At 47.4% G+C, this 20,887-nt stretch overlaps 5 protein-coding genes across 5 annotated transcripts; 4 read left to right on the top strand and 1 right to left on the bottom strand.

Moving 5' to 3' along the window:
• Positions 1–323: 323 nt before the first annotated feature.
• On the bottom strand, positions 324–2,463 carry EV420DRAFT_1478412 (uncharacterized protein; the record flags this gene model as incomplete). The annotated part of the gene is made up of 10 exons (XM_060469495.1): positions 324–386; positions 433–489; positions 564–703; positions 809–926; positions 988–1,046; positions 1,205–1,329; positions 1,512–1,702; positions 2,053–2,148; positions 2,182–2,253; positions 2,275–2,463. 10 exons carry the CDS (start codon positions 2,461–2,463, stop codon positions 324–326), a joined length of 1,110 nt encoding a protein of 369 aa, XP_060332694.1.
• A 1,132-nt stretch (positions 2,464–3,595) lies between these two features.
• Positions 3,596–6,170, top strand: EV420DRAFT_222284 (extracellular triacylglycerol lipase precursor). Its single transcript, XM_060481282.1, has 12 exons — positions 3,596–3,997; positions 4,050–4,168; positions 4,223–4,320; positions 4,373–4,451; positions 4,499–4,669; positions 4,717–4,803; positions 4,854–5,178; positions 5,233–5,448; positions 5,500–5,622; positions 5,678–5,827; positions 5,877–5,911; positions 5,959–6,170. Exons 1-12 carry the CDS (start codon positions 3,871–3,873, stop codon positions 6,061–6,063), a joined length of 1,635 nt encoding a protein of 544 aa, XP_060332693.1. The 5' UTR covers positions 3,596–3,870; the 3' UTR covers positions 6,064–6,170.
• A 1,742-nt stretch (positions 6,171–7,912) lies between these two features.
• Positions 7,913–10,851, top strand: EV420DRAFT_1641194 (uncharacterized protein; the record flags this gene model as incomplete). The annotated part of the gene is made up of 9 exons (XM_060477205.1): positions 7,913–7,972; positions 8,045–8,377; positions 8,427–8,488; positions 8,537–8,618; positions 8,666–8,867; positions 8,927–9,628; positions 10,359–10,509; positions 10,564–10,791; positions 10,839–10,851. The coding sequence occupies 9 exons, from the start codon at positions 7,913–7,915 to the stop codon at positions 10,849–10,851; spliced, it is 1,833 nt and encodes a 610-aa protein (XP_060332692.1).
• Positions 10,852–11,183: 332 nt separating this feature from the next.
• Positions 11,184–13,029, top strand: EV420DRAFT_1671396 (Carboxylesterase). The gene is made up of 7 exons (XM_060479068.1): positions 11,184–11,561; positions 11,611–11,729; positions 11,783–11,871; positions 11,931–12,009; positions 12,057–12,227; positions 12,278–12,364; positions 12,416–13,029. Exons 1-7 carry the CDS (start codon positions 11,435–11,437, stop codon positions 12,746–12,748), a joined length of 1,005 nt encoding a protein of 334 aa, XP_060332691.1. The 5' UTR covers positions 11,184–11,434; the 3' UTR covers positions 12,749–13,029.
• Positions 13,030–14,556: 1,527 nt separating this feature from the next.
• Positions 14,557–16,750, top strand: EV420DRAFT_1762855 (cytochrome P450; the record flags this gene model as incomplete). The annotated part of the gene is made up of 13 exons (XM_060480717.1): positions 14,557–14,694; positions 14,740–14,847; positions 14,900–15,025; positions 15,078–15,228; positions 15,278–15,361; positions 15,417–15,513; positions 15,563–15,688; positions 15,740–15,766; positions 15,817–15,859; positions 15,909–16,086; positions 16,135–16,241; positions 16,295–16,428; positions 16,477–16,750. The coding sequence occupies 13 exons, from the start codon at positions 14,557–14,559 to the stop codon at positions 16,601–16,603; spliced, it is 1,446 nt and encodes a 481-aa protein (XP_060332690.1). The 3' UTR covers positions 16,604–16,750.
• Positions 16,751–20,887: the final 4,137 nt, after the last annotated feature.

Below are 20,887 nucleotides of genomic sequence, written 5' to 3'. Positions count from 1 at the left end.
TTGAAGGGATGTTACGGACTTGAAACAAGACTTCTTTGGAGTACGGTGAGCCAACATGCCATTATGTGTGCTCAATGCAAGCAAGGTATTCCATTCGCCGAACCCTGTATTAAAAACCGATATTGACGCCGACGAATTCGATGCCTATTTTACAGCGTGTAGAATTTTTCGCTCGATATGCGCGAATCTATCTTAATGGCGAGGAATAGCGATGAGATGTCGGAGGACTGCTTCGGCCAAAGGAGGCGTCTTCCGAAGATCCCTTGCCCGTGATATTCTGGTAAGATTTTTTTTTCATTCGTGTGGTCCTCGCACTGATGACGCTAGCAGTTCTTTGAATCTACGATCACCTTTGCACGGTCCAGCGCAGACATTCCATCCTGTCGCTAGAAGATCAGTATCACGGCGACCCTACAGGGAGTTTCGGCTTACAGAGGGTGGTGTTGCTGTTGGCTCCGGCTGCGTCTTCTTCTCTTCTACCTTTGCTTGCTATTTCGGACGGGAGATCTTCACGGGCAGAGGTTATCGATGGACGAGTCGATGTTTAAGCCGAAGTCACTCACGTAACGCTGTTCTTCACGGGACCAGGCCTTCTCCGGGAGAGGAATACGTCGGGAGAGGCTATGCCAAGCCTTGTCGAGGACCGGTCGCCGGTAGAAACGAGTCTTCAGTTGTTGTATCTTTGGGTAGTCACGAGGAGAGACTGAACAGAGGAGAAGGTTCCTCTGCCTTGGAAATCGGAGGTCGCTGATAGCGTTTGACCTTGACAAATGAGTAACAACTATCGACATCGAGAAAGGATGCTCACAGAATTCTCCTGTTCGAACGACCAATCTCAGTGACGGCGAAGAGGTATCTCTTCGTGCTGGACGCGACCCGTGATTCGCATGGAAACCATCCCATCTCGAAGCATACCGATGATTTTTCTGCGGGTGATCTTACACTTCGTCAGAGTGAGGCCAGAAACGACAGCATCGAGGTACACACATCCTGAATATCCAGCTCCTCGTCTTCAACAGGTGCGAATAAAATGTCCTTCTCGACGTCTTCAACCACGTCGTCCAGGAATGAGATTCAGGAAGAGTTGTCCATTTTCTTGAGGGAAGGGGTAGCTGATGCCTGAGAGTGCGTCGTAAGGTAAGATCTAAGCTGTTACTTCGACGTTATCTCCTAGGGCCTTGGCAATGCGTTGGAGAATGAGTACCGACGCTGTCGTCCCGAATTGTCTCTAGGAACGTTTCTGGTATTTGATTCGTCCAGAATGAGAGCGGGTTATCTGGTGACAGTGGAAGGAAGACAAGACGCGTGCCAGGCCCCGCCGATACGCGACTGCAAAGCTTAGATCAGCGGCGGTCAGCGGCAGACGTGCCGACTGACGGCCATCAATTTGACTCGATGACATCCTTCGAAGTTGTCCTCAATGCTCATCTCATCGTTCTCCGAAAAAAATTCTCCAGAATAGCGCTTGCTGTAGTATTTCCGTTCCCAGTATGAAAAACGACCAACTTTACCTGCAAATCGCCTGTGGCAGGGCTACCCGGCTGAACGCATCATCATTCATGGAATTGGCGCGGGACGCTGGTGAACCAATCGTTCTTGGGATGGAATTGCACCCTGAATAGCTGGATACTGTTGAAGACGGTTGATGTAGTGTCTGCCATCCCAGAGGCGCCTTGCCTATCATGTATGGTGCGTCATAAATCTAAAATACCAGAAAACATCATTCATCTTTTGATAGTTCTTTTCTCCTCTGGGCCTACAGGAAAATTCGAAAGAGTCCATATTATCCATTTGATGGCGGCATGTTCAATTCCCCCCCTGGCAGTCCGCGCTCTTCCTCTAGGAGCTTGCTGGTTCCAATTTGCTTCTGCCACCCTAGACCCGGTAAGCGGCTTTTCTACTCTCTATCATCGTTCCATGCTCATTCCCTCTAGTCTCTTAGGGAGTCATTTCTGAACTTCTCTCCCGGCAAGACGACACGCGCAGCCGACTGTTAATATCTACCCACGAACCCAGAAGCTGAGCTCAACTGCTCTCATATCCAGGCTTTACCCTATGCTGCGTCCTCATCGCATAGGACCGTCCGCTTTCAAGCTTTGGATCATCAGTAAACGCCTTTCCGAGCATATAGTCGATGCATTCAGCATACTATAACGTTGTTATGCCCTGTGTGATGCTTACATGAGTTTTCTCTTCGCGAAGGAGATACTCACGGCGCACGCTAAGTAAGCGTCGCTCGGAGTCCAACGAAAACTGCTATTAACGCGTCATCACGTCTTCACTACCGTAATAACACGTTGGACCGCCTGATTCGATCACCTCCATGATGGTTTTACATTCCACCTGTGCCGCTTGGGTTTCCGGGACAGCTGGGCCTAGGAAGTCCTCAGCTGGCGAAAGAGTAGGTCCATGTTTTCCATCCGTTTGCTTGTATTTATCTGTGAGTTCTAGATGCTTGAACATGCAGGAGCGAACAACCCACGCGTGTAGAAACTGACAGGATTTGACGTGGTAGCGCGCGCGCGTGGTATCGACGAAGAAAGAGTGATCTGGCATAGAATGCCTTGGTCACATGAGAACGGACTAAGTAAAGCTTAGTGATAAGCATGTGGAATCGGGGGAGGTCTGTACTAATTCGTCATAGCGTTCTATGGTAGTTGAGACTAATGGTCCATTCTTTTTCTTTGTAGATTGAAACCATATTTATTTCCCCTGCGCAGTAGGCGAAGAACCGCGATTCGACAGATCGAGGGTGATGCGTCGTAGGGAACGCGGATAATCCAGCCAATGAAGGCTTCGATACGCATTGCATATGGATCAGCGATTTGATTACTTTGCGTCTGGCCACTTTTCCTTCCTCGTCAAGTGACTGGGATGTTTCGAACACTCAGGTCACGGAGCCGAATCCCGCAACGCCACTGTATGCCTTAGCAGCTTACTGCGCAGCTCTGATGATTCTGTGTATCGAACTGTAAACCTGAAAGCCGGGCTTGACACGGAGAACTAGTTTCCGTCCTAGAATCCCCGGCTACATAGCGTGTAAAGTCTCGAATTTCTCCGTATACTCATGACTGAACATCAAAGAGACTCAGAGCTTTGTCATGAGAGATAGATGGAGGTCCGAGGATGAGCAAGTGAAGCTATTGTATCTCTCCCGAAGGATCACGGCCGCCCCTAGTATGCAACCTCGAGCTATGATTGAATTTTCGATAAACGCACGTCACTCGGGAACAGCTCTTCCGTTATTTATGTCGAGGTATTAACAACCGCAACAGTGATGCATTGGGAAAATAGAGCTCTAAGCAGAAAGGTACAAATTCTTTCCTGATTTTATCCTTCCGATAATTATGGTTTTCGCGCTGCACAGCTGTGATGACTTGGAGGGAAAGACTCACCACCGTCAGTCATGTCAGATATCGTAGGCGTTCCGCAAAGCTGACCAAACAAACAACGCGTCTCTCTTCACTACAATCATCCGACAACGCTTAGTATTTTTTTTTTTTTCGATACTCTGGAAGCTCCCTGGCTGAAGGTGCAAGGTATTCTGTTTCAAAGGTTTTGACGACTTCCTTTGATCGGGAGTCGCGAACCCGTGCTCATGTCAAAGTCAGAACGTTGACAATTCGGATGTCAATTTCCGCTTCTCGACGCGTCGGATTTGTCTCGGATTTTCCATAGCATTAACCTTGGTCGACGACAGGTAAACAGAGCATTTTCATTTGCCTCGCAGCAACTGCGCACGAAGATCCCGCATTTTATGATGATAGCCCATCTTCTTCGTTTTTCCATTCACGGATTCCACTTTTCGCCGAACTCGAAATGCTACATAAAGAGACTGTTTATTCACCCCCATTCCTCGTCGCTTGAACCATGCTTCTTGTGGTACCCGTTCTATGCTACGCTCTCTTGGCTGCTGCTGCAGACACCGAGGTCCAATTGGGCAACACGACGCTCATTGGAAGGGATGTTGCAGGGCTAGAGCAAGAATTCTTTGGAGGTGAGTCCGAATTGATATTCCGTGCAATGTTCAAGGCTAAAACAAAGGATAGGTATTCCATATGCCGAACCTCCAGTTGGAGCCTTGCGGTTACAACATCCTGTATTGAAAACTACTATCGACGCCGATGAATTCGATGCCCAGAATTTTGGACTAGCCTGTTTTCAAAGTGTAAGGTTGTTTCACTTGGTATCTGTAATTCTGTTTTAATTGCGGAAACAACAGAACGTCGCAACCGATGAGATCTCGGAGGATTGTTTGACTATTAACATATTTCGGCCGAAGGGAGCATCTTCTGAAGATCCCTTGCCTGTTATGTTCTGGTAGGATTATATTTTTCATTCATATCATCCTTGTGCTAATGAGACGCCGAAGGACCTATGGCGGCGGTTTCTCTGGAGGTGCTTCGTCGTCCTACAACGGAAGCTATATCGTTGCCCAGAGTGTTGCCAGAGTAAAGTTCCGCGATCCATCTATGTTTCTTTGATTAATTGCCTCTAGGGTACCCCCATTATCTACCTGAACTTCAATTATCGGCTAGGACCACTGGGCTTCCCTCAAGGACAGGAGGCCGACGACAGAGGACAACTCAATCTCGGAGTCAGAGATCAGCTAACTGCCCTGCAATGGGTTCAAGAGAATATTGGCGTGTTCGGTGGTGACAAAACCAAGGTGCACAAATTCGTTGTACGTCGATCCTCCTTGACGAGCCCGAACAGGTCACAATTTTCGGAGAAAGTGCTGGAGCAATGTTGACGAATCTGTTACTTCTAAATGCGTCCATTTCTGATTTTGCCAGGGCTGCAGTAAGCATGCAATCGTTTAACAGAAGTTGTCATTCTAACTCGTTGGCTAGATCATGGAGTCCGGTTCCGCGTCTTCGCCTGTAATATATAACGCATCTACGCGAGAATCTACCTGGCAGTATTTCGTAGGAGGGACACCGGGCTGTGAATCCGTCGTTGGCACGAATAATACTTTTGACTGCTTGCAGGCGGCGAATTCGTCTGCTATATATCAAGGATTTTTGGAGGCATATGAGTTGGCCATAGAAGAAATGGCTTTCTATCCGGCACTGGACGGTCCTTCGGGTACTATTCTTCCCGATCTCCCTACACGTCTCTGGGCGAAGGGACAGTTTGCTACGATTCCGTTCATATCTGGCACAAACCTAGATGAAGGTATGATATGAATCGTTTACAGGGGGGTTCGAACTCAACGTTGGTGCTTATCAGGGACTCTCGGCCTGTCGACGAGTATCAATTTCACCGATGACGCCATCAAGGATTTCATACAGACCACCTACTCTGCGTTCCCACCTTACCTCTCTGATGATATCTTGGACCAGCTTCTCGAGCTGTACCCTGACGACCCATCCTTGGGTGCGCCGTATGGCACCGGAAATGAGACTTTTGGGTTGCCTTCAGGCTGGAAGAGGGTGGCATCAATGAGTTAGCATCGTCTCTCTTTCACAATACAATATGCTCAATCATCTATTTCAGCTGGGGACTTGACCTTTGACGCTCAACGTCGGACATGGACACAGACTGCTGCCGCAGCCGGCGTGAAAGCATACGGATACCAATTCACGCAGAATTCATCGTCGTACTCGGCCGAATTGGGAGGTGTGTTTTCTCCTCTTCCTGAATCCATTTGGCTGATACTAATATGTTTTTCCAGTTCCACATACATCCGAGATAGACTTCGTCTACGGAAAATTAAATTCTTCGAGCGAGCCTGCTTCATCAATGCTGTTGAGTGAAATGATGATCGATTATTGGGTTTCCTTCGCTACGAGCTTGGATCCTAATGATGGTTTAGGGACGTCTCGTGAGTGACTTTTTGTGCTGCTATCGAATGTTTGTTCATCATCTTCCAGGTCCTTTCTGGCCGCAATACACAGCGGATAATGAGGTACGTCGATCGAAGCAGGATTTCCTCTCACTGATTCGTGGCTCCAGGTGCTCTTACAACTGAATGGCGACAATATAACCGTCATTCCGGATGATTATCGGAAGGAGCAGATCGAGTTCCTTCGAGATAACGCTGATGCTTTCCACCGGTAAAGCAAGCATGTCTATTACTTCCTCGTATCAACACGCATAGCTTTTCGTTCTGGGAACTTGGGTACTGAAGATATTTATAAGAATCATTCAAGGGGCATAAGGCTTTAGACATTTGGTTCTCCGCAAACAGTTCAGTTAAGCTTTTCTGTGTGGTCAAAGAGCGTCCCGTAACATCTAAATGGTTTTCTGGCCCTGTCGTCTCGTTGTTAATCGCTCTGATCTGCGTTCAGGCTCGAGTGCGAGAGAACCGTGTTGTGCCCTTGCCGAATGGTGTATGGTTTGGACGTTCAATTAACCATATGATGTATTTCTTGAGCCCGTCCGCCGTCGGGATTCCCGTATGTTACCGCCGACGACTCGCATTGGGTGCCGAGGCCAGAGCAGAAGTCCAGGACGCAATTTCTTTCATGATTTTCTGACAACCAAGGGTATCTAATGCAGCGAGGAAAAGCCATGATTTGTAAACAGTTTTAAAACTGCCCAGTAAGCAACCTCCGCTGCCGCCAATGACGACTACTAAGTCGGCGGATTCGTAATTCCCGCTACCTTGGTAGTGGGTTATGGGTATGTCCCTATTGTGCTTCCGTTTGGCGGTAAAAAGCAGTGTGCCAGCCAGCTCCTGTGCCCCCTATTTTTTTTGTGGCGTGGAAATTGTTTTCTTATTTGGCATGTACTTTTCCCGTGGTGCGGTGCCTGTACTCCCGTTTATGGCGAACCCCACCTGCATCATCGAACAGGAGCGATACATCTATTCGATATGTCTTCAGTCGCCCATCTCTCAGCGTTCTCCAGTTGTGCATTTTCCTGGTCATATGCCAATTTCTGTCACAGTCAATACGGAACTGTTTGTTCATCAGTGTTCACTTTCATTCATAATCGAGGAAGATCTGTCAACGGATATTGTTCTTGGTTTTGATTGGTTTTCTCAGCTGGCGTCCTATGCCACCGACCATCCTTGTATGTTCGTTTTAATCATTTTCTTTTATTACCTCAAGCCGTCTTTTCTAGATGCCTCTGGGCATCGAACGCGTTTGCATAGGTTAATGGATATATACCATAGCCTTTGTAACCCCGCATCAGCTCAGTTCATTCCGCTTGCGTCCAACGACGTTGTTGTCCGCAATCTGTTTGGCCATGGGTTGGTCGTTAACACCACGTGTGGGGGTCATGAACTGTATCATGAGCGGATCATGGAGCGTATACTGGCAGGACTCTGCGCAGGAGGAAGAGGCTCGCTTTGTCATGACTATATGCAGGTCTGCAGGAGCTCACGGGTTTTTCCTCATGTATTCTGTGTTGCGTCCGTCGTCTCTTCGGGCGTCATAGAGCGGGTTAGCCCTTCTGCATTGTCCTGTTATTCACGTGTATTTGCTCCTCACGTCGATCGCAACAAGAGACGATCGACTGTTGTAGGGGCTCAGCACCGACTCGACCGCCTGCGTTATGTGTCCTTCGCTGACGAGCCGTCTTACTTGCTCCGTATAGTGAATGCCGAGTTTGAGAGGATGCCCTTGGCTGAACTGGTGGACATTGCGAAAGCTCATTGCATCAAGATGACCGATGGAGACGGGCCTGAGGGGTATAGGAGTTCTATTGCGGAGCATTTGTTTCTTGGACACTGTTTATCTTGGGTTGATACACTCATTTCCGACGTGCCCCTTGGTTGTCTTGATTTTCTAACCGATTTTTACTACCCTCATTCATAGGTTACGCTATATAATTTACGCGGTTTGCAACAATATTTGGACTAGGTCAATGACCTCCGTGTTTTCCCCCCTCCCCCTGTCTGTCTACTGGATTGGCTCACTTATCTATTCTTTGCATGTGCTCTCTTTCTTGTCTTTCCATCATGACCGATACCTTCGGTTTGGGCTTTCGACGAGATGCTCTTCTTCGTACCGATGCTTACGTCGGATGTAACTGACTGAAGGATATCCTGGTATGGCAACGTATCGACAACGTTGACTATCTATGTTTGCAGGACCCTCGGGATAGTGGTGGACGTAGGCTGAATTCGCCCACTCCAGGCGTTTTCACTTTTGTTGCGGTTGCGAGTAGCGCTGCTCGGCTCAACAAGTTGTCGGGCGTCGGTGATTATCACGTGGCTAATCCTAAGCCGTTGGCCAAGCTTAAATGGGTACTACATTTCACTCGTTTTCGAGGTACGCCTTTTCAAGAGGACTGGGATGTCAGGATTTCGGTGCTTCAGCATGCGCAGCGTCTTAAGACTTCTGGTGTTCCCAATGATATGATAATTATTCGTGAATCGGGGGCTGCGGAGCTGAGAACGACCTCACGGATGTTCAAGCCGAAAGTGAGTCCTAATTTAGTTTTTAATTTTTATCATGTCTGATTATTTTCAGTCGACTTCTGACATGGATGCCGCTACTAGGAATTACGTCGTGCCTGCAGAGCATCGCCAGGAGTACATTGCGATGATCAGATGATATGCTCTTGACCCTATTGATATCAGGTCGTATACTGGGCGGTCAGTCGTCATGGGTTCCCTCACAGAGGATACAGTGGGTGGTTCTCTGTGTCTAGTATCGTTTAAGGTATGTGATTTTACTGTTCGCGTCGACTTAGCTGTTCAATTTAAAAGGTGATACATTACTTCATCGCTTCCGTTCGGAGGGAGTCATTTAGCGCTTCACTGGAATCCATCCGTGTGTTAGTTCCGCGTCAGCAGATGAAGAAGACCATTCGCGAATTGTCTGTAATGCCACCTTGTTCTTCATCAACTTTTAACGTGTTCGTGCCCTTCTTTGGCATTCGAACACCAATGTTATACTCTCGTCGTTATCGTTCGCACCAAACCTCCGGTCATTGTCCGTATTTGACGTCCCCCTCCATGCCTTGACAGTATCCCCCTCTATTTTACAGTGCTTGGATGAATTCCGTTTTCAGCTGTACGACCAAGCATCCACCGCATTGGACCTTCTGCCCCTCATGAACAACCTGTGCAGACTAGACATCACGTGTGATGCAGACGTCGAGCAGTTCGAACGTATCATTGAGCTACCCACGGTTGCAAGTCTTACTCTTCGAGATGGCGAGTCCTCCAATGGACTACCATTGGTGTGGTCCCTCCTCCGTCTTGATAACTTGCATACGTTGTCGCTGTCATACGAAGGCAATATACTCGACCCTGCTTGGCCTCGCATATCGTTACCGAATTACGGTATTACGACGTTCAAAATTTCCTATACCGACTCTGTGCATAATTTTGATTTCCATGATAACGCGTCAATTGGACTACTACGCCATCTTCCTAACGTCGAGTCGCTTCATCTCACTCTCCCATTCTTCTGCACTCACCTTTTTGGCGAGCTACGATCCAATCCAAAGTTTCTTCCGCGGTTGGTTGATATCACGTTCTTATGCTGGGATCTTCGGAAGGATGCGGATATCGTGTATATATGCCATATGTTGAAGTCCCGACGTCGAGCTCTTGGGTGTGCAACAATTTCCAAGCTAACCTTACACCGTTCCGATCCCTTGAAGGTTCATTCCCCCGTAACACCTGGTTGGGAATCCTTGTTGAAGCCCGGTCTGATTGTGTCCTGTATATAGTGTATGCGTGAGTACCTCTTCTTATCATCCGCACTGTTGAATGCTTATATATTTGTTAGGTTGTGTATATATTGATAGTCTTGCACTTTAAAAATACTTTTGTCGCTTTCACTGTTCTATCCACGTGCATTTTGAAATACCTCGGAGACCATTGCTTGTATCAGTCGCAACCCGCCTCTGCGAGTGCTCCCGTTGTGTATTTAGCAGGAAAACCGATACACAACGTTTGCGTCTTACGGTTAAGTGAGCACGTTGTATTATCCACGTCGATCATGTTCATGCTAACGACGTTGACCCTGCCTTCTGCTTTCCTCCGGCAAGACAGCGCTCCCTTGGTTTTATCATGGGCCATTCGAAGGTCCCGATATCTGACCTCAACTGCTAACACGCTGTTCCCTTAGAGGTGCGTATATTTCCGATCGTCCCCCTCCTTCAGAAACTGACGTCCCTCATTACGGTACTTCAGAGAATCCTCGTGTGTAATATTCAGGTAATGACCTCTTGATCGTGTTTACATGCAGCTAACAGTTGTGCGTACTTTCCTTCATTCTACGTTCTGCAGCGAGCTGCTTGGTTGCCTCATATTACTTGCACCGAGTCTTCGGGTCTCTCAGAACAGCTCAGCGACGACTAAGCATACCTGATCAAGCCTTCTTTACAATCATCACCTTGGTACAGTACCCGCCCTCACCTTCAATAACTTACATTTACATCTCCTCTAGCTCAAATGTCGTTCATGGCTTATGTCTACAATCAGTGGAGTGCCGAGTTCCCTTTCATGCGCGGAGGGCTGAATGGTTTGATCGATGCTCTGAGTCGCGAGCGGCAGGCATTGGAGGGCGAAGGGTTTCAGATGATGACTTGCACTATCGCGTGAGTTTCTGCTTCTACTCGCTGTATTATGATACTAACGCGTAAATTGAACAGAAAAACACCCTCTCCCAATCACCCAAACGTTACCGTACGTGTGTACGATTCGTACAACAACCACTTGGGTGCCCTCCACTACGATCCTCTCCACCCCGAAAGCACTTGCTTCTCTCCCGACCGCCGAGAGAAAAGGCTCAAACGCGTACTAGATCGCGTTGTACGCGGCATCCGGCCCAGTTACAAGGTTCACTTCGATCCCAACATGAACACGTTCTTGGCTGTTATGTGAGTCTCTTCCTACTCAACGTGTACCCTCCGCTGACGTTGTGCAGTGTCATTCAGTAGGCGACTGGCATCCCTCGTTCTACTAGCAGTAAAAAAAAATTATATATATTGAATCTGTATATACTATTGAACTACGAAATTCACTACTATCTTGACTTGTCGGCCGTTTCCGTCTGTCTGTGACAAGGTAGCGGGTCTTGCCGCTTGCCGGCCTTACTTAGTTATCATGTCCAAGTGGACAAAGTTGACCAAACAAGCAACGCGTCTCTTTTCCTTGCCCATGCCCCAGTGGACGACGCTTTTCCCAATAGTACTCTGGCTAAAGGCGCTGTGCAAGGATGTTGGCTCGATGTTCAAAATTCCTACTGTGAACGAAATCTCGAGTAATGCCAAGGCCTTATTGACGATACGGCGGTAGGCCAATCGCCGCTACTTCACGCGTCAGATTTTCCGACAAGTCATGGGACGAATAAAACTTTTTTCCATCTGGCTCGTTGCACATGCGCGTGAATCCCGATATTCGCAGTTTATGACCATAATGTTTGTTCTTCTTCCAACCGATGGTCATGAGTTGTAACCTTCCCTGAACCCAAAATTCTACATAAAGAGACGGTATTCTCCCCCATTTTCCATCGCATGAGCCATGCTTATTGTGACATTCGTCCTGTACTACGCTCTCTTGGCTGCTGCTGACACTCCTGAGGTGCAATTGGGAAACACCAGACTCATTGGAAGAGATGTTGCAGGGCTACAGCAAGACTTCTTTGGAGGTGAGCCAACATACTGTGTAGCGATGCACAAGACTGAAGCGTAGGCCAGGTATTCCATTCGCCGAACCTCCGGTCGGAGCGTTGCGCTTGCAGCGTCCTGTATTGAAAACGGACATTGACGCCGATGAATTCGATGCCCAGAATTTCGGACTACCCTGCTTACAGCGTGTGGGTTTTTTGACTTGATATATGCGACTGTATTTTAATGGCAGCAATAACAGGGGTATGCTACCGATGCGATATCGGAGGACTGCTTGACTATAAATATATTTCGACCGAAGGGGGCGTCTTCTGAAGATCCTTTGCCTGTGTTGTTCTGGTGAAATTATGTGTTTCGCCCATATGGTTCTTGTGCTAATAATACCGAAGGACCTATGGAGGCGGTTTCTTTGCAGGCGCTTCGTCATCCTTCAATGGAAGCAATATTGTTGCCCAGAGCGTTGTCAGAGTGGATATCTATGTTCTACCTACGTCTTCTTGGCTAATGGTTTCTAGGGGACTCCCATTATTTATGTGAACCACAGTTATCGACTGGGTCCATTAGGCTTTCCTCAAGGGCAGGAGGCTGACGATAGAGGACAACTGAACCTCGGAGTCAGAGATCAGTTGGCCGCCCTGGAATGGATTCAAGAGAATATTGGTTTGTTCGGTAGTGACAAAACCAAAGTGAGTAAAAATATCCTGTATCGATTGTCTTTAATAACAAATCTGAGCAGGTGACTATCTTTGGAGAAAGTGCCGGAGCGATGTTGACGAGTCTTCTGTTTCTAAACGCGTCGATTTCTGACTTGGCCTGGGCTGCGGTAACTATGAAGGTTGTTTCACACAAGTTTTCATTCTGATTCTTTGGTTAGATCTTTGAGTCCGGTGCTGTGTCTTCGCCCGTAACTTACAATGCATCTACAAGAGAATCTTCCTGGCACAATTTTGTAGCTGGGACACCAGGCTGCGAGTCTGTCGCTGACACGAATAACACCTTTGACTGCTTGCAGGCAGCGAATTCGTCTGCTATATATGAAGGATGGATTGAGGCTTATTCGTTGACCATTGAAGGATTTCCTTTTGATCCTGCACTGGACGGCCCATCAGGTCTTCTTCCCGATCTGCCTTCACGTCTCTGGGAAGAGGGCCAGTTTGCCACGCTTCCCTTTATTTCAGGCACAAACCTAGACGAGGGTATGATATGAATACTTTATTATTATTATTACAAGTGCCGGTCTCAATATTGGCACTCGTTTAGGGACGCGCTTCTTGCCGACCGATCGCAACTACACCGACGAGGACATCAAGGACTATATGGTATCCACTTACTCACCTTACCCACCTACCATCCCCGATACTATCCTGGACTAACTTCTCGAACTGTACCCTGACGATCCATCCTTGGGATCCCCATATGGCACTGGAATTGAAACCTTTGGCTTACCCTCAGGCTTTAAGAGAACGGCTGCGATGGGTTAGCGTTTTTCGTTCTTAAATATCATTTACTCAACCATCTATCTCAGGCGGGGACGTGACCTTTGACGCTCAGCGCCGGTTATGGACACAGACTGCTGTGCAAGCAGGTGTGACAGCATACGGGTACCAATTCACACAGAATTCCTCGCTGTACTCGTCCGAATGGGGAGATGCGATTTTTTCCTTCCTCGATCCGCTTGACATATACTGAGATGTTTGCCAGTTCCCCATGGATCAGAGATACCCTTCGTCTACGGAACGCTGAATTCCTCTACTGAACCAGAGTCTTCGATCTTGTTGAGTGAGATGATGATCGACTACTGGATTTCTTTTGCTACGAGCTTGGATCCCAATGATGGCTTAGGGATGTCTCGTAAGCGATTGTCATGCTGATGGTTGAACGTTTGCTGAGCAATTGTCAGGTCCTTTCTGGCCACAATACACTTCGGAGAACCAGGTATGTTGAAAATTTGTTCAAGGGGGTATTCTTTCACTAATCGTATCTCAGGTGCTCTTACAACTGCATGGTGACAATACGACCGTCATTCCGGATGACTATAGGAAGGAACAGATTGACTTTATTATAGATAACGCCGCTGTCTTTAGCCGGTAAAGTAAGCACCTCTCTATGCGACCTGTTTCTCTGTACAGTTCCGTTACGTATGACCTCTCGTCTTGGTTCCAAGTGATTGAGAAAGGGGATCTCATGACGTTTGTGGCATGAACATTCCTTGGGGCCCCTTCGCGAGTGTCTACTGAAGTCAAGCGTGAGTCACCGAAGGGACTGGGCACAGTAACTCTTATAACTCTATCAACGTTGCCAATCATTCAGTTAAGCCAAACCGTCCCGTAATATGCCATTACGCCGCGCGTTGAAAGGAAGGGGAATGATATTCCGCGCCTCAGCTATCACACGGATGGGTATCTTCCTCGATACCCATATCCATGATCACGTACGTGCTTCGCTATGGCATGGTATTTGCGATGAGGTATATCCTGTCTCGTTTGGATCCCGAGACCGAAGATGGGCGACAACTTGGCTTTCTCGATGTCAACCACCTTGGTATATCCACCAAGAGCTGGGATATACGGATCCTCGATTTGCGCCAAGCATTGGAAAGGTGGTCGTCTCTCTTGTTGATGGGAAAGAAGCACGTAAAGAACTGCATACTTATTTATCCCAGCAGGCTTCACGGTTATAGCCACAGGCAGGTAGTTGATGCGCCCGGTACACAGACGCAAGGGTCACGTTGATCTCATACCAAAATCCTTAGGTTTTCACAAACGCTACAGTATTCGGTATGTTGTGCCATCACGATCCTCTCACATCTTCCCCGAATTCGTTCAACGAAGAAACAAATCTTTCAAGTAGCATAGACTCCCCACAAATGACAGGGAATCCAAGCAATCTATCGCCACATTGTTCTCTCAAGAACGAATTGCGGCTACCGCTACAAATCAAAGTGACCTAAGCCCGGGCGGAAGAGCATTTTCATGGTGCGTATATAAATGTCAATCTTCCAAATTGTTTTCCCCTATGCAACAAATGGCTCTCGAAGAATACGTCGATCTCGTGCGACAAGTTGATAAACCCTTAGTGTCGCGCATTCTCGGTATAGCTACTGTGTTCCTACTTGCACTCCAACTTCGGAAGGCTTTAGTCTCTAGAAATAAGGTTGTCATATCAACTTCGTCTTGGTAAATACTAATATCGTCTCAGCTGAAATCGATTCCTACAGCTGGGTCATCTGGTATTATCGGGTCATGGATAGACGCTTTCAGATTCATCTCTCACGCAAAGGAAATCGTCGAAGAAGGTCAGAGAATGGTGTGTATCGGCGCTCTTTCTCTAGATCTGTAAATAGACTCATTGTGAATAGTGTGGATCGATATTCAAAGTACCCTTGCTCGACAGATGGACGATTGTGGTCAGCGGAGCAGATAAGATTAATGACCTTCGAAAAGCTTCAGTGGAACAACTGTCTTCCATAGGCATGAGCGAAGACGTGAGTGCTCAGTTTCGTTTGCGAGTCATAGGGCGACACTTACGAAACTTAGATGGACTATGCTTTCGGAAGCTTCATCAGGCTTGACCCTTTCCATGTAGACATCGTACGAGGCCCTTTGACATGCAACATTGGTGCTTGCTTTGCGGACGTTCAGGACGAAATTAAAGCAGCTTTCAAAGACTATATACCGATAACTGAAGGTACTAAGACTAACGATGTTTTCGGCTACTCAGGCTGATGTTGATGCAGACTGGGTTGAGATACCCACATACGAAACTATTTTGCAAATTGTATGCAGAGCCAGCAACCGGATGTTTGTAGGGCTTCCTCTCTGTGAGTGATCTTTCTGTCTCGATGCTCGGTGTTTGACGATGAATACATTCTTGAGGCCGTAACCGCGAATATATCAAGCTAAATACCAACTACACCATTGAAATCTTCACCTTTGATCGTTTCCTTCACCTTCTCCCCACGATCCTGAAAACGTGAGTCATTCAAGCTCTTTAGACTGGCATCGTAACTTCGTATGATTAGAGTTGTGAGCTCTATCTACACACCTCGCAAGAATGCTGTAGCCAAGGCGGAAAAATTCCTCGGCAAAACTATTCGAGAACGACTGGAACAGCAGAATCTCCATGGAAAAATTGGCCAGGAAAACCAGTAAGGCAGTCTGATTGATAGGACTTTAATCTTTGCTTCACATAGCGACAGAATGACCTCGTCTGGTGGCTGCTTGACGTAACTCATGGTGACGGGAAAAAACGCACAGTACAGGATATATGTAATAGGGTGCTCACTCTGAATATTGGAGCTATCCATACGACGTCTATGGTATGTCGAATTATGCATCCAAGAGCTACAGTTGATTGTGCTTTTATAGACTTTCACTACTGCCCTCTGCGCATTGGCTGCGCACCCCGAATATGCCGAAACTCTTCGAAATGAGGTTGAATCCATCATCAACGAAGAAGGATATACGAAAGCTGCAATGGGAAAGATGAATCAACTCGACAGCTTTGTGAAGGAAGCTCAGAGAGTATATGGTACTATGAGCGTGTGTAAGTCGTTAACCATTCATTACACTGATCCCTTCTGACCTTGAATAGTTGGAATGCATCGGACGACTCGTAAGGACTTCATGTTTTCGGACGGAACAGTGGTTCCCGCCGGAGTTCAAATCGTTGTTGCCATTTTGTCCACGCATACAGACGAGGTACGTACGGTTTCTCTATCCTGGCGGTTCCTCTCGTCACTTTTTCTATGTAGGAGAACTACAAGGACCCGCTAGAGTTCAAGCCATGGAGGTTCTCTGAAATGAGAAAACAAGGTGAAAATATTCGCCACCATATGGCCACGCCGAGTCTGGATTTCGTTTTCTTTGGCCATGGACGACCAGCATGGTGCGTATGGAACTCTGTGGTGGTTATGACGTTGAGATCTGTTCACAGTCCGGGCCGCTTCTTCGCTATCAATGAGTTGAAAGCACTCATGTCTTACGTTCTCCTAAACTTTGACGTGAAGATAGACAAGTTCCCCACACCGACGTGGTTCTCTGATCATCAGATCCCAAATTAAAGCAGCAAGGTGTTGTTCAGGAAGCGTGTGCGTACTCTGTGAAAGTAGCAGTCCCCGCCACAGTTCAGTGTAGAAGAACAAGAAGCGCCTAGTGGCATCGTCTTAATAGCTGTACGGATCCTTGATGGATCCTGTACGTAGGCAACCATGTATCTCGTGTCATAGCTTGGTGTTCTTAATCGAGCCACCGACCCTTAACGTTCCAAGAGAAATTCGTTTTCATTGACATGCAGGAGCTTCATATAAGAATACGATCGATACGGGCGTAGACTGTTGACTACGTGAGCTAAGTGAGAAGGAGCAGCACTCCCTCACACAGTGGCAAACAACCGCCCTTGTGGATACAAGTCTGCATGCGTGCATGCCAGCGCACTTCATCAAATGACAAGCAATAACGAATGCGTACCATAAAGCAAAGGATAACTGCGTAATCGGTTATCCAGACAGTCAATTTCTTTCCTTGCACAGGAAAACGGTATGGCAATTGAGCGAGCCGGAATTAAATGTTCTCGTCTCCAAAAATGGCGCTAGACCGCTCGGTTCGGCATCCTGTCTTTTCAATTACATCCGCTTAAGTACTGACGTGTGCGTATACTGCTGAATGGGTTCGGTGCAGGCTTCAAGACTGGTCGGTCCAAGTCCGGGAGACATTCCATCTGCCGGGAGGGAGAGATAAAGGCTTGCAAGTTTTGTCTGAAACGTAGGTTAGCTAGTGAGGTGGGGACGTGGGAGAACAGTCCTTCAAAGAGAACGCCCGCCGACGAGACATCCATGCAATTACGCTTGGTTCTGAGGTGGAAGCAAATCCAATACTGGTAACCCAAAGCGATATTCAGCACTTGGTTTCATTGTTAACTTCAACTTGCTCAACTTCTGGTGAGAAGCTTCGAAGGCAAGATAGTGACATGGGCACGGCGGAGGAACTAGGCGCTTTGCAGCGTATCCTTGGTACGGTACGCTACTCTTTCGTTTTCCTGGACGATTCGTCGCTTTAGTGGGGCACCAGACCCGCTGGATCTTCTGCAGGGATGACATCAAGGGCGCTGTTGCAGTCGAAGCTGACTGGAAGGAACATTAAGGACGTGATAAGGAAATTTTATCATTATTTATCATTACTCGAAAGGCTTCAGTTGGCGCTTCCCAAGGAATACAATACCGATATCGAACGAAAGGTGGTGTATAATCCAAGTAACCATGTATATCGTCAGCTTTCTAGAAGCAACGTCGGTCACGTCCAAGTTATCCGAGAAACGCATGTCTTTTTCATGGTATAGCATAAAAGCCCATCGAAAGCAGATAGCAAGCACTGAAAGCTAACCGATAGGTAGTATTGCATAGAATGGTCGAAGAATGGCGGGTGAAAGACTCTACGCACTTCTCGCAGGGTGCTGAAGCTGAAGTGTCGCCAACGTCGCTCGAAACCGAGTGACCTGGGCTTCTGCCTGAAGGCGAGCTGCTCGTTCCTGCTGCAGTACTTGCACTGCCTATAAACAGGCCTGCTCTGCTTGTATACGTGCCAGTTCTGGAGAAAAAAGCGCCTGACAAACGTATCAAAATGCCTATTCATCTGAAAGATTACAGCCAAACTCGCCTGTCGCAACGCTTCCTTACTCCTGGTCTGCAACAACCCTCTCTCTCTCTCCCACTGCGACTTGATGGTCTCCGGCGTCTTCACCTTATTCCTCACAGTCAAATTCTGCCTCAAGTACGAATGCGTGCCCTCCTGACCCGTCCACTCAACATCCTAGCCTCCAGCTCGAGAACCTGTAGGCAAAGCAGTAGCACTTGAGGTGGTCTTGACGAGGTGATGAAAATGTTCGAGGGTGACGCGTCTTGGTGCTAGGCGAGGTACATCGTCATGAGGACACCGTAGCGCACCGACCTTGTACGCTCAAAGTTTGTGCAGAACGACGGGGGGGCCGGGAGGATTCCATTTGCAGCTTGCTAATTCGCTTGAGTTTGACGCCGGTGCGATGAAGTTAGAAAGCTCTAAGGGGTGCAACGGTAGGAGTCGAGGAAGAGGACCCGGCTCCAGAGGATCCCTGGTGCTCATGCTACTGGTGGGCAAGATTTACGGTATACGAATCGTTCGACATGGATATCCCAGTCCGCGCCATTTTCCGGCATATCCGGCACCATACCCGAACTTTTTCCTGCAGCATTCCCTCAGGATGCCGAAGTGCCGGGAACCTTTTTTCTCCCATTTTTAATGGTTTTCATCTAGAAATGTACCATCCATAATCAAGCTCTTGGTCTTCGGCATGATGTTCAACTCGGCATAGTTGAAGGCCAAATTCTCCTTCTTCCTAGACTATCCACAGTAGCCAGACACATACATACCTTGCGCAAGGTCCGAAGTAAAATGTATCGTACACGAACGTCTAAACTGGTCGAAAATCCGGGATCGGGACTTTGTAGGGATTATCGGGGGTCCTGAGAGGTTCAATTCCCGCGATGGCCCAGTTTGCCTAGGCTCGTTTACCAGCCGGCGCTTCACCCACGTGGCTGCGCTATCACTTTTGGGCGAAAGCGGCTGGGCAAATCCGCAACGTTTTAGAGGGTCACGCTTTCTGTGACTTGGGACTTATAAAAATTTCACATCTTCACCGCCAGTTTTAATAGTTGTCCACTCCCTTCCCTCGTAATGCATTGTATACATGCGCATTTTATACTTTGTTTACCACTGAACCATCTACACAGTTTATTTTTGTCGCCTTGCGTGGAAAATATTATTCAACTGTCTGCTCCCATGATGTCATCATTTGGTCATCATGTTCTTGTCATTCGGACAGAGCCATTGAAGGGCAAAGTAGAGAGCAAGCAGAGGGTTCCATAATCATGATTGTATAGAATTTAAAATAATTTGTGCACAGGCAGACTATGCATACTAATCCTACTGGAGCAAATTGGAGACGGGGGAAGTGCAATGGCTGCTGAAAATAAGCTGCAAGACAAAAATCAGTGAATTTTTCTAAGTCCCAAGTCACAGAATGTGTGACCCTCTAAAACGTCTCGGTATTGCCCAGTCCGTTCGCAAGCTCACCTCTTCACGTCAAAACATGTCAAACTTCACCAAACAACCAAACAACCGTATACGGAATTTGCATTACGAGGTGTAAGCTTGCGAACGTCGACTGGCTAGCGAGTCTACAGTTTGCCATGTTCCGATTATCGCCAGTTAGGAAACGGAAATCTTGAACGAATGCTCTGGTATCTTCTGTGGGGACGTCTATTTGGTGTGAATGGTACCCGAGCCGCGTGTCTGCTTTGTTTTGGACACCCCTTTTGTTCTTCTCGACTTCACTATCCTGAAAAACAACAAAACTCGAGGTGATTACGCATCTCAATACTCATAAAAGGCTGCAATTACTTTGGGGCGTTGCAGTCTGTTGGAATTACGTTCTTCCGGACCTCGTGTTGCTTTTCACGTTGAGAAAGAAATGCACTATCATTCTTCAAAAAGAATTGGGATGTCTAGACAAGCCTCAGCCCCTGTCCGTCTTTACATAGATACAGAGTCCCTGACCTGTGCAAGGTTTCGGTTCTGTAAAATGGAGCGATGGAAAATACGTACTCGAATCGGAGTTGCTCGCATGAAAGAAAGGCTGCGCACTTTATGCCAAGGGATGATGTAATGAGCCTTCAAGCTGTCGTATGTGCTTATCGGTCCCTCAGAGACTAACCACCACCATATTGCAATGCCTTTCCAGTGAGTGCCCTAGTAAACGTATCTTTTACCGGACCTGTACTCACATCTCCGTATCAGCCTTCAAGGACCAAAGATCACACGTCTGTCCTCGACCACGCTTACCGCGGCCCGGAACTGATTATGATCTGTACCCGTAGATACCCACAAGCGTAGAACCATCATTCCCGGGCAAGTACACTCCATAACATACCAAGAAGATCGTTTCAAGAAGGCTGACTTATCGTGGCAGGTTCCTCTATGTGACTTTTGTCCATTTCCGGCCTCGTTTTTCAGTGCAATTGGGACGTCATGTACATATCAGCTGAACGCTGTGAACAGCCATCAATTTGTTATACCATGAGGAGGCTGCTTGTTTTGGTTTTTGAAATATATCTTTTGGACGCGTGAAAAGGGCAAAAAAAATGTAAGGCTATGTTGGTAAGAAGCATGTAAGTAGTATGTATGTTCGGGAAACTGTATAAGGCTACATTGGTGTTAAAGTCCTACAAAAGATAATACAGTAACTATACAAGGAATATGAGGTGATTGTGTAGTAATGCAAGGGTATGTAAACAATATTCAGGATACAGTGCGCA

This window comes from Desarmillaria tabescens (genome assembly GCF_030435595.1).
Source record: "Desarmillaria tabescens strain CCBAS 213 chromosome Unknown EV420scaffold_12, whole genome shotgun sequence".
In the NCBI taxonomy this organism is placed as follows: domain Eukaryota; kingdom Fungi; phylum Basidiomycota; class Agaricomycetes; order Agaricales; family Physalacriaceae; genus Desarmillaria; species Desarmillaria tabescens.
This window is presented reverse-complemented; position numbering and strand designations above follow the sequence as displayed.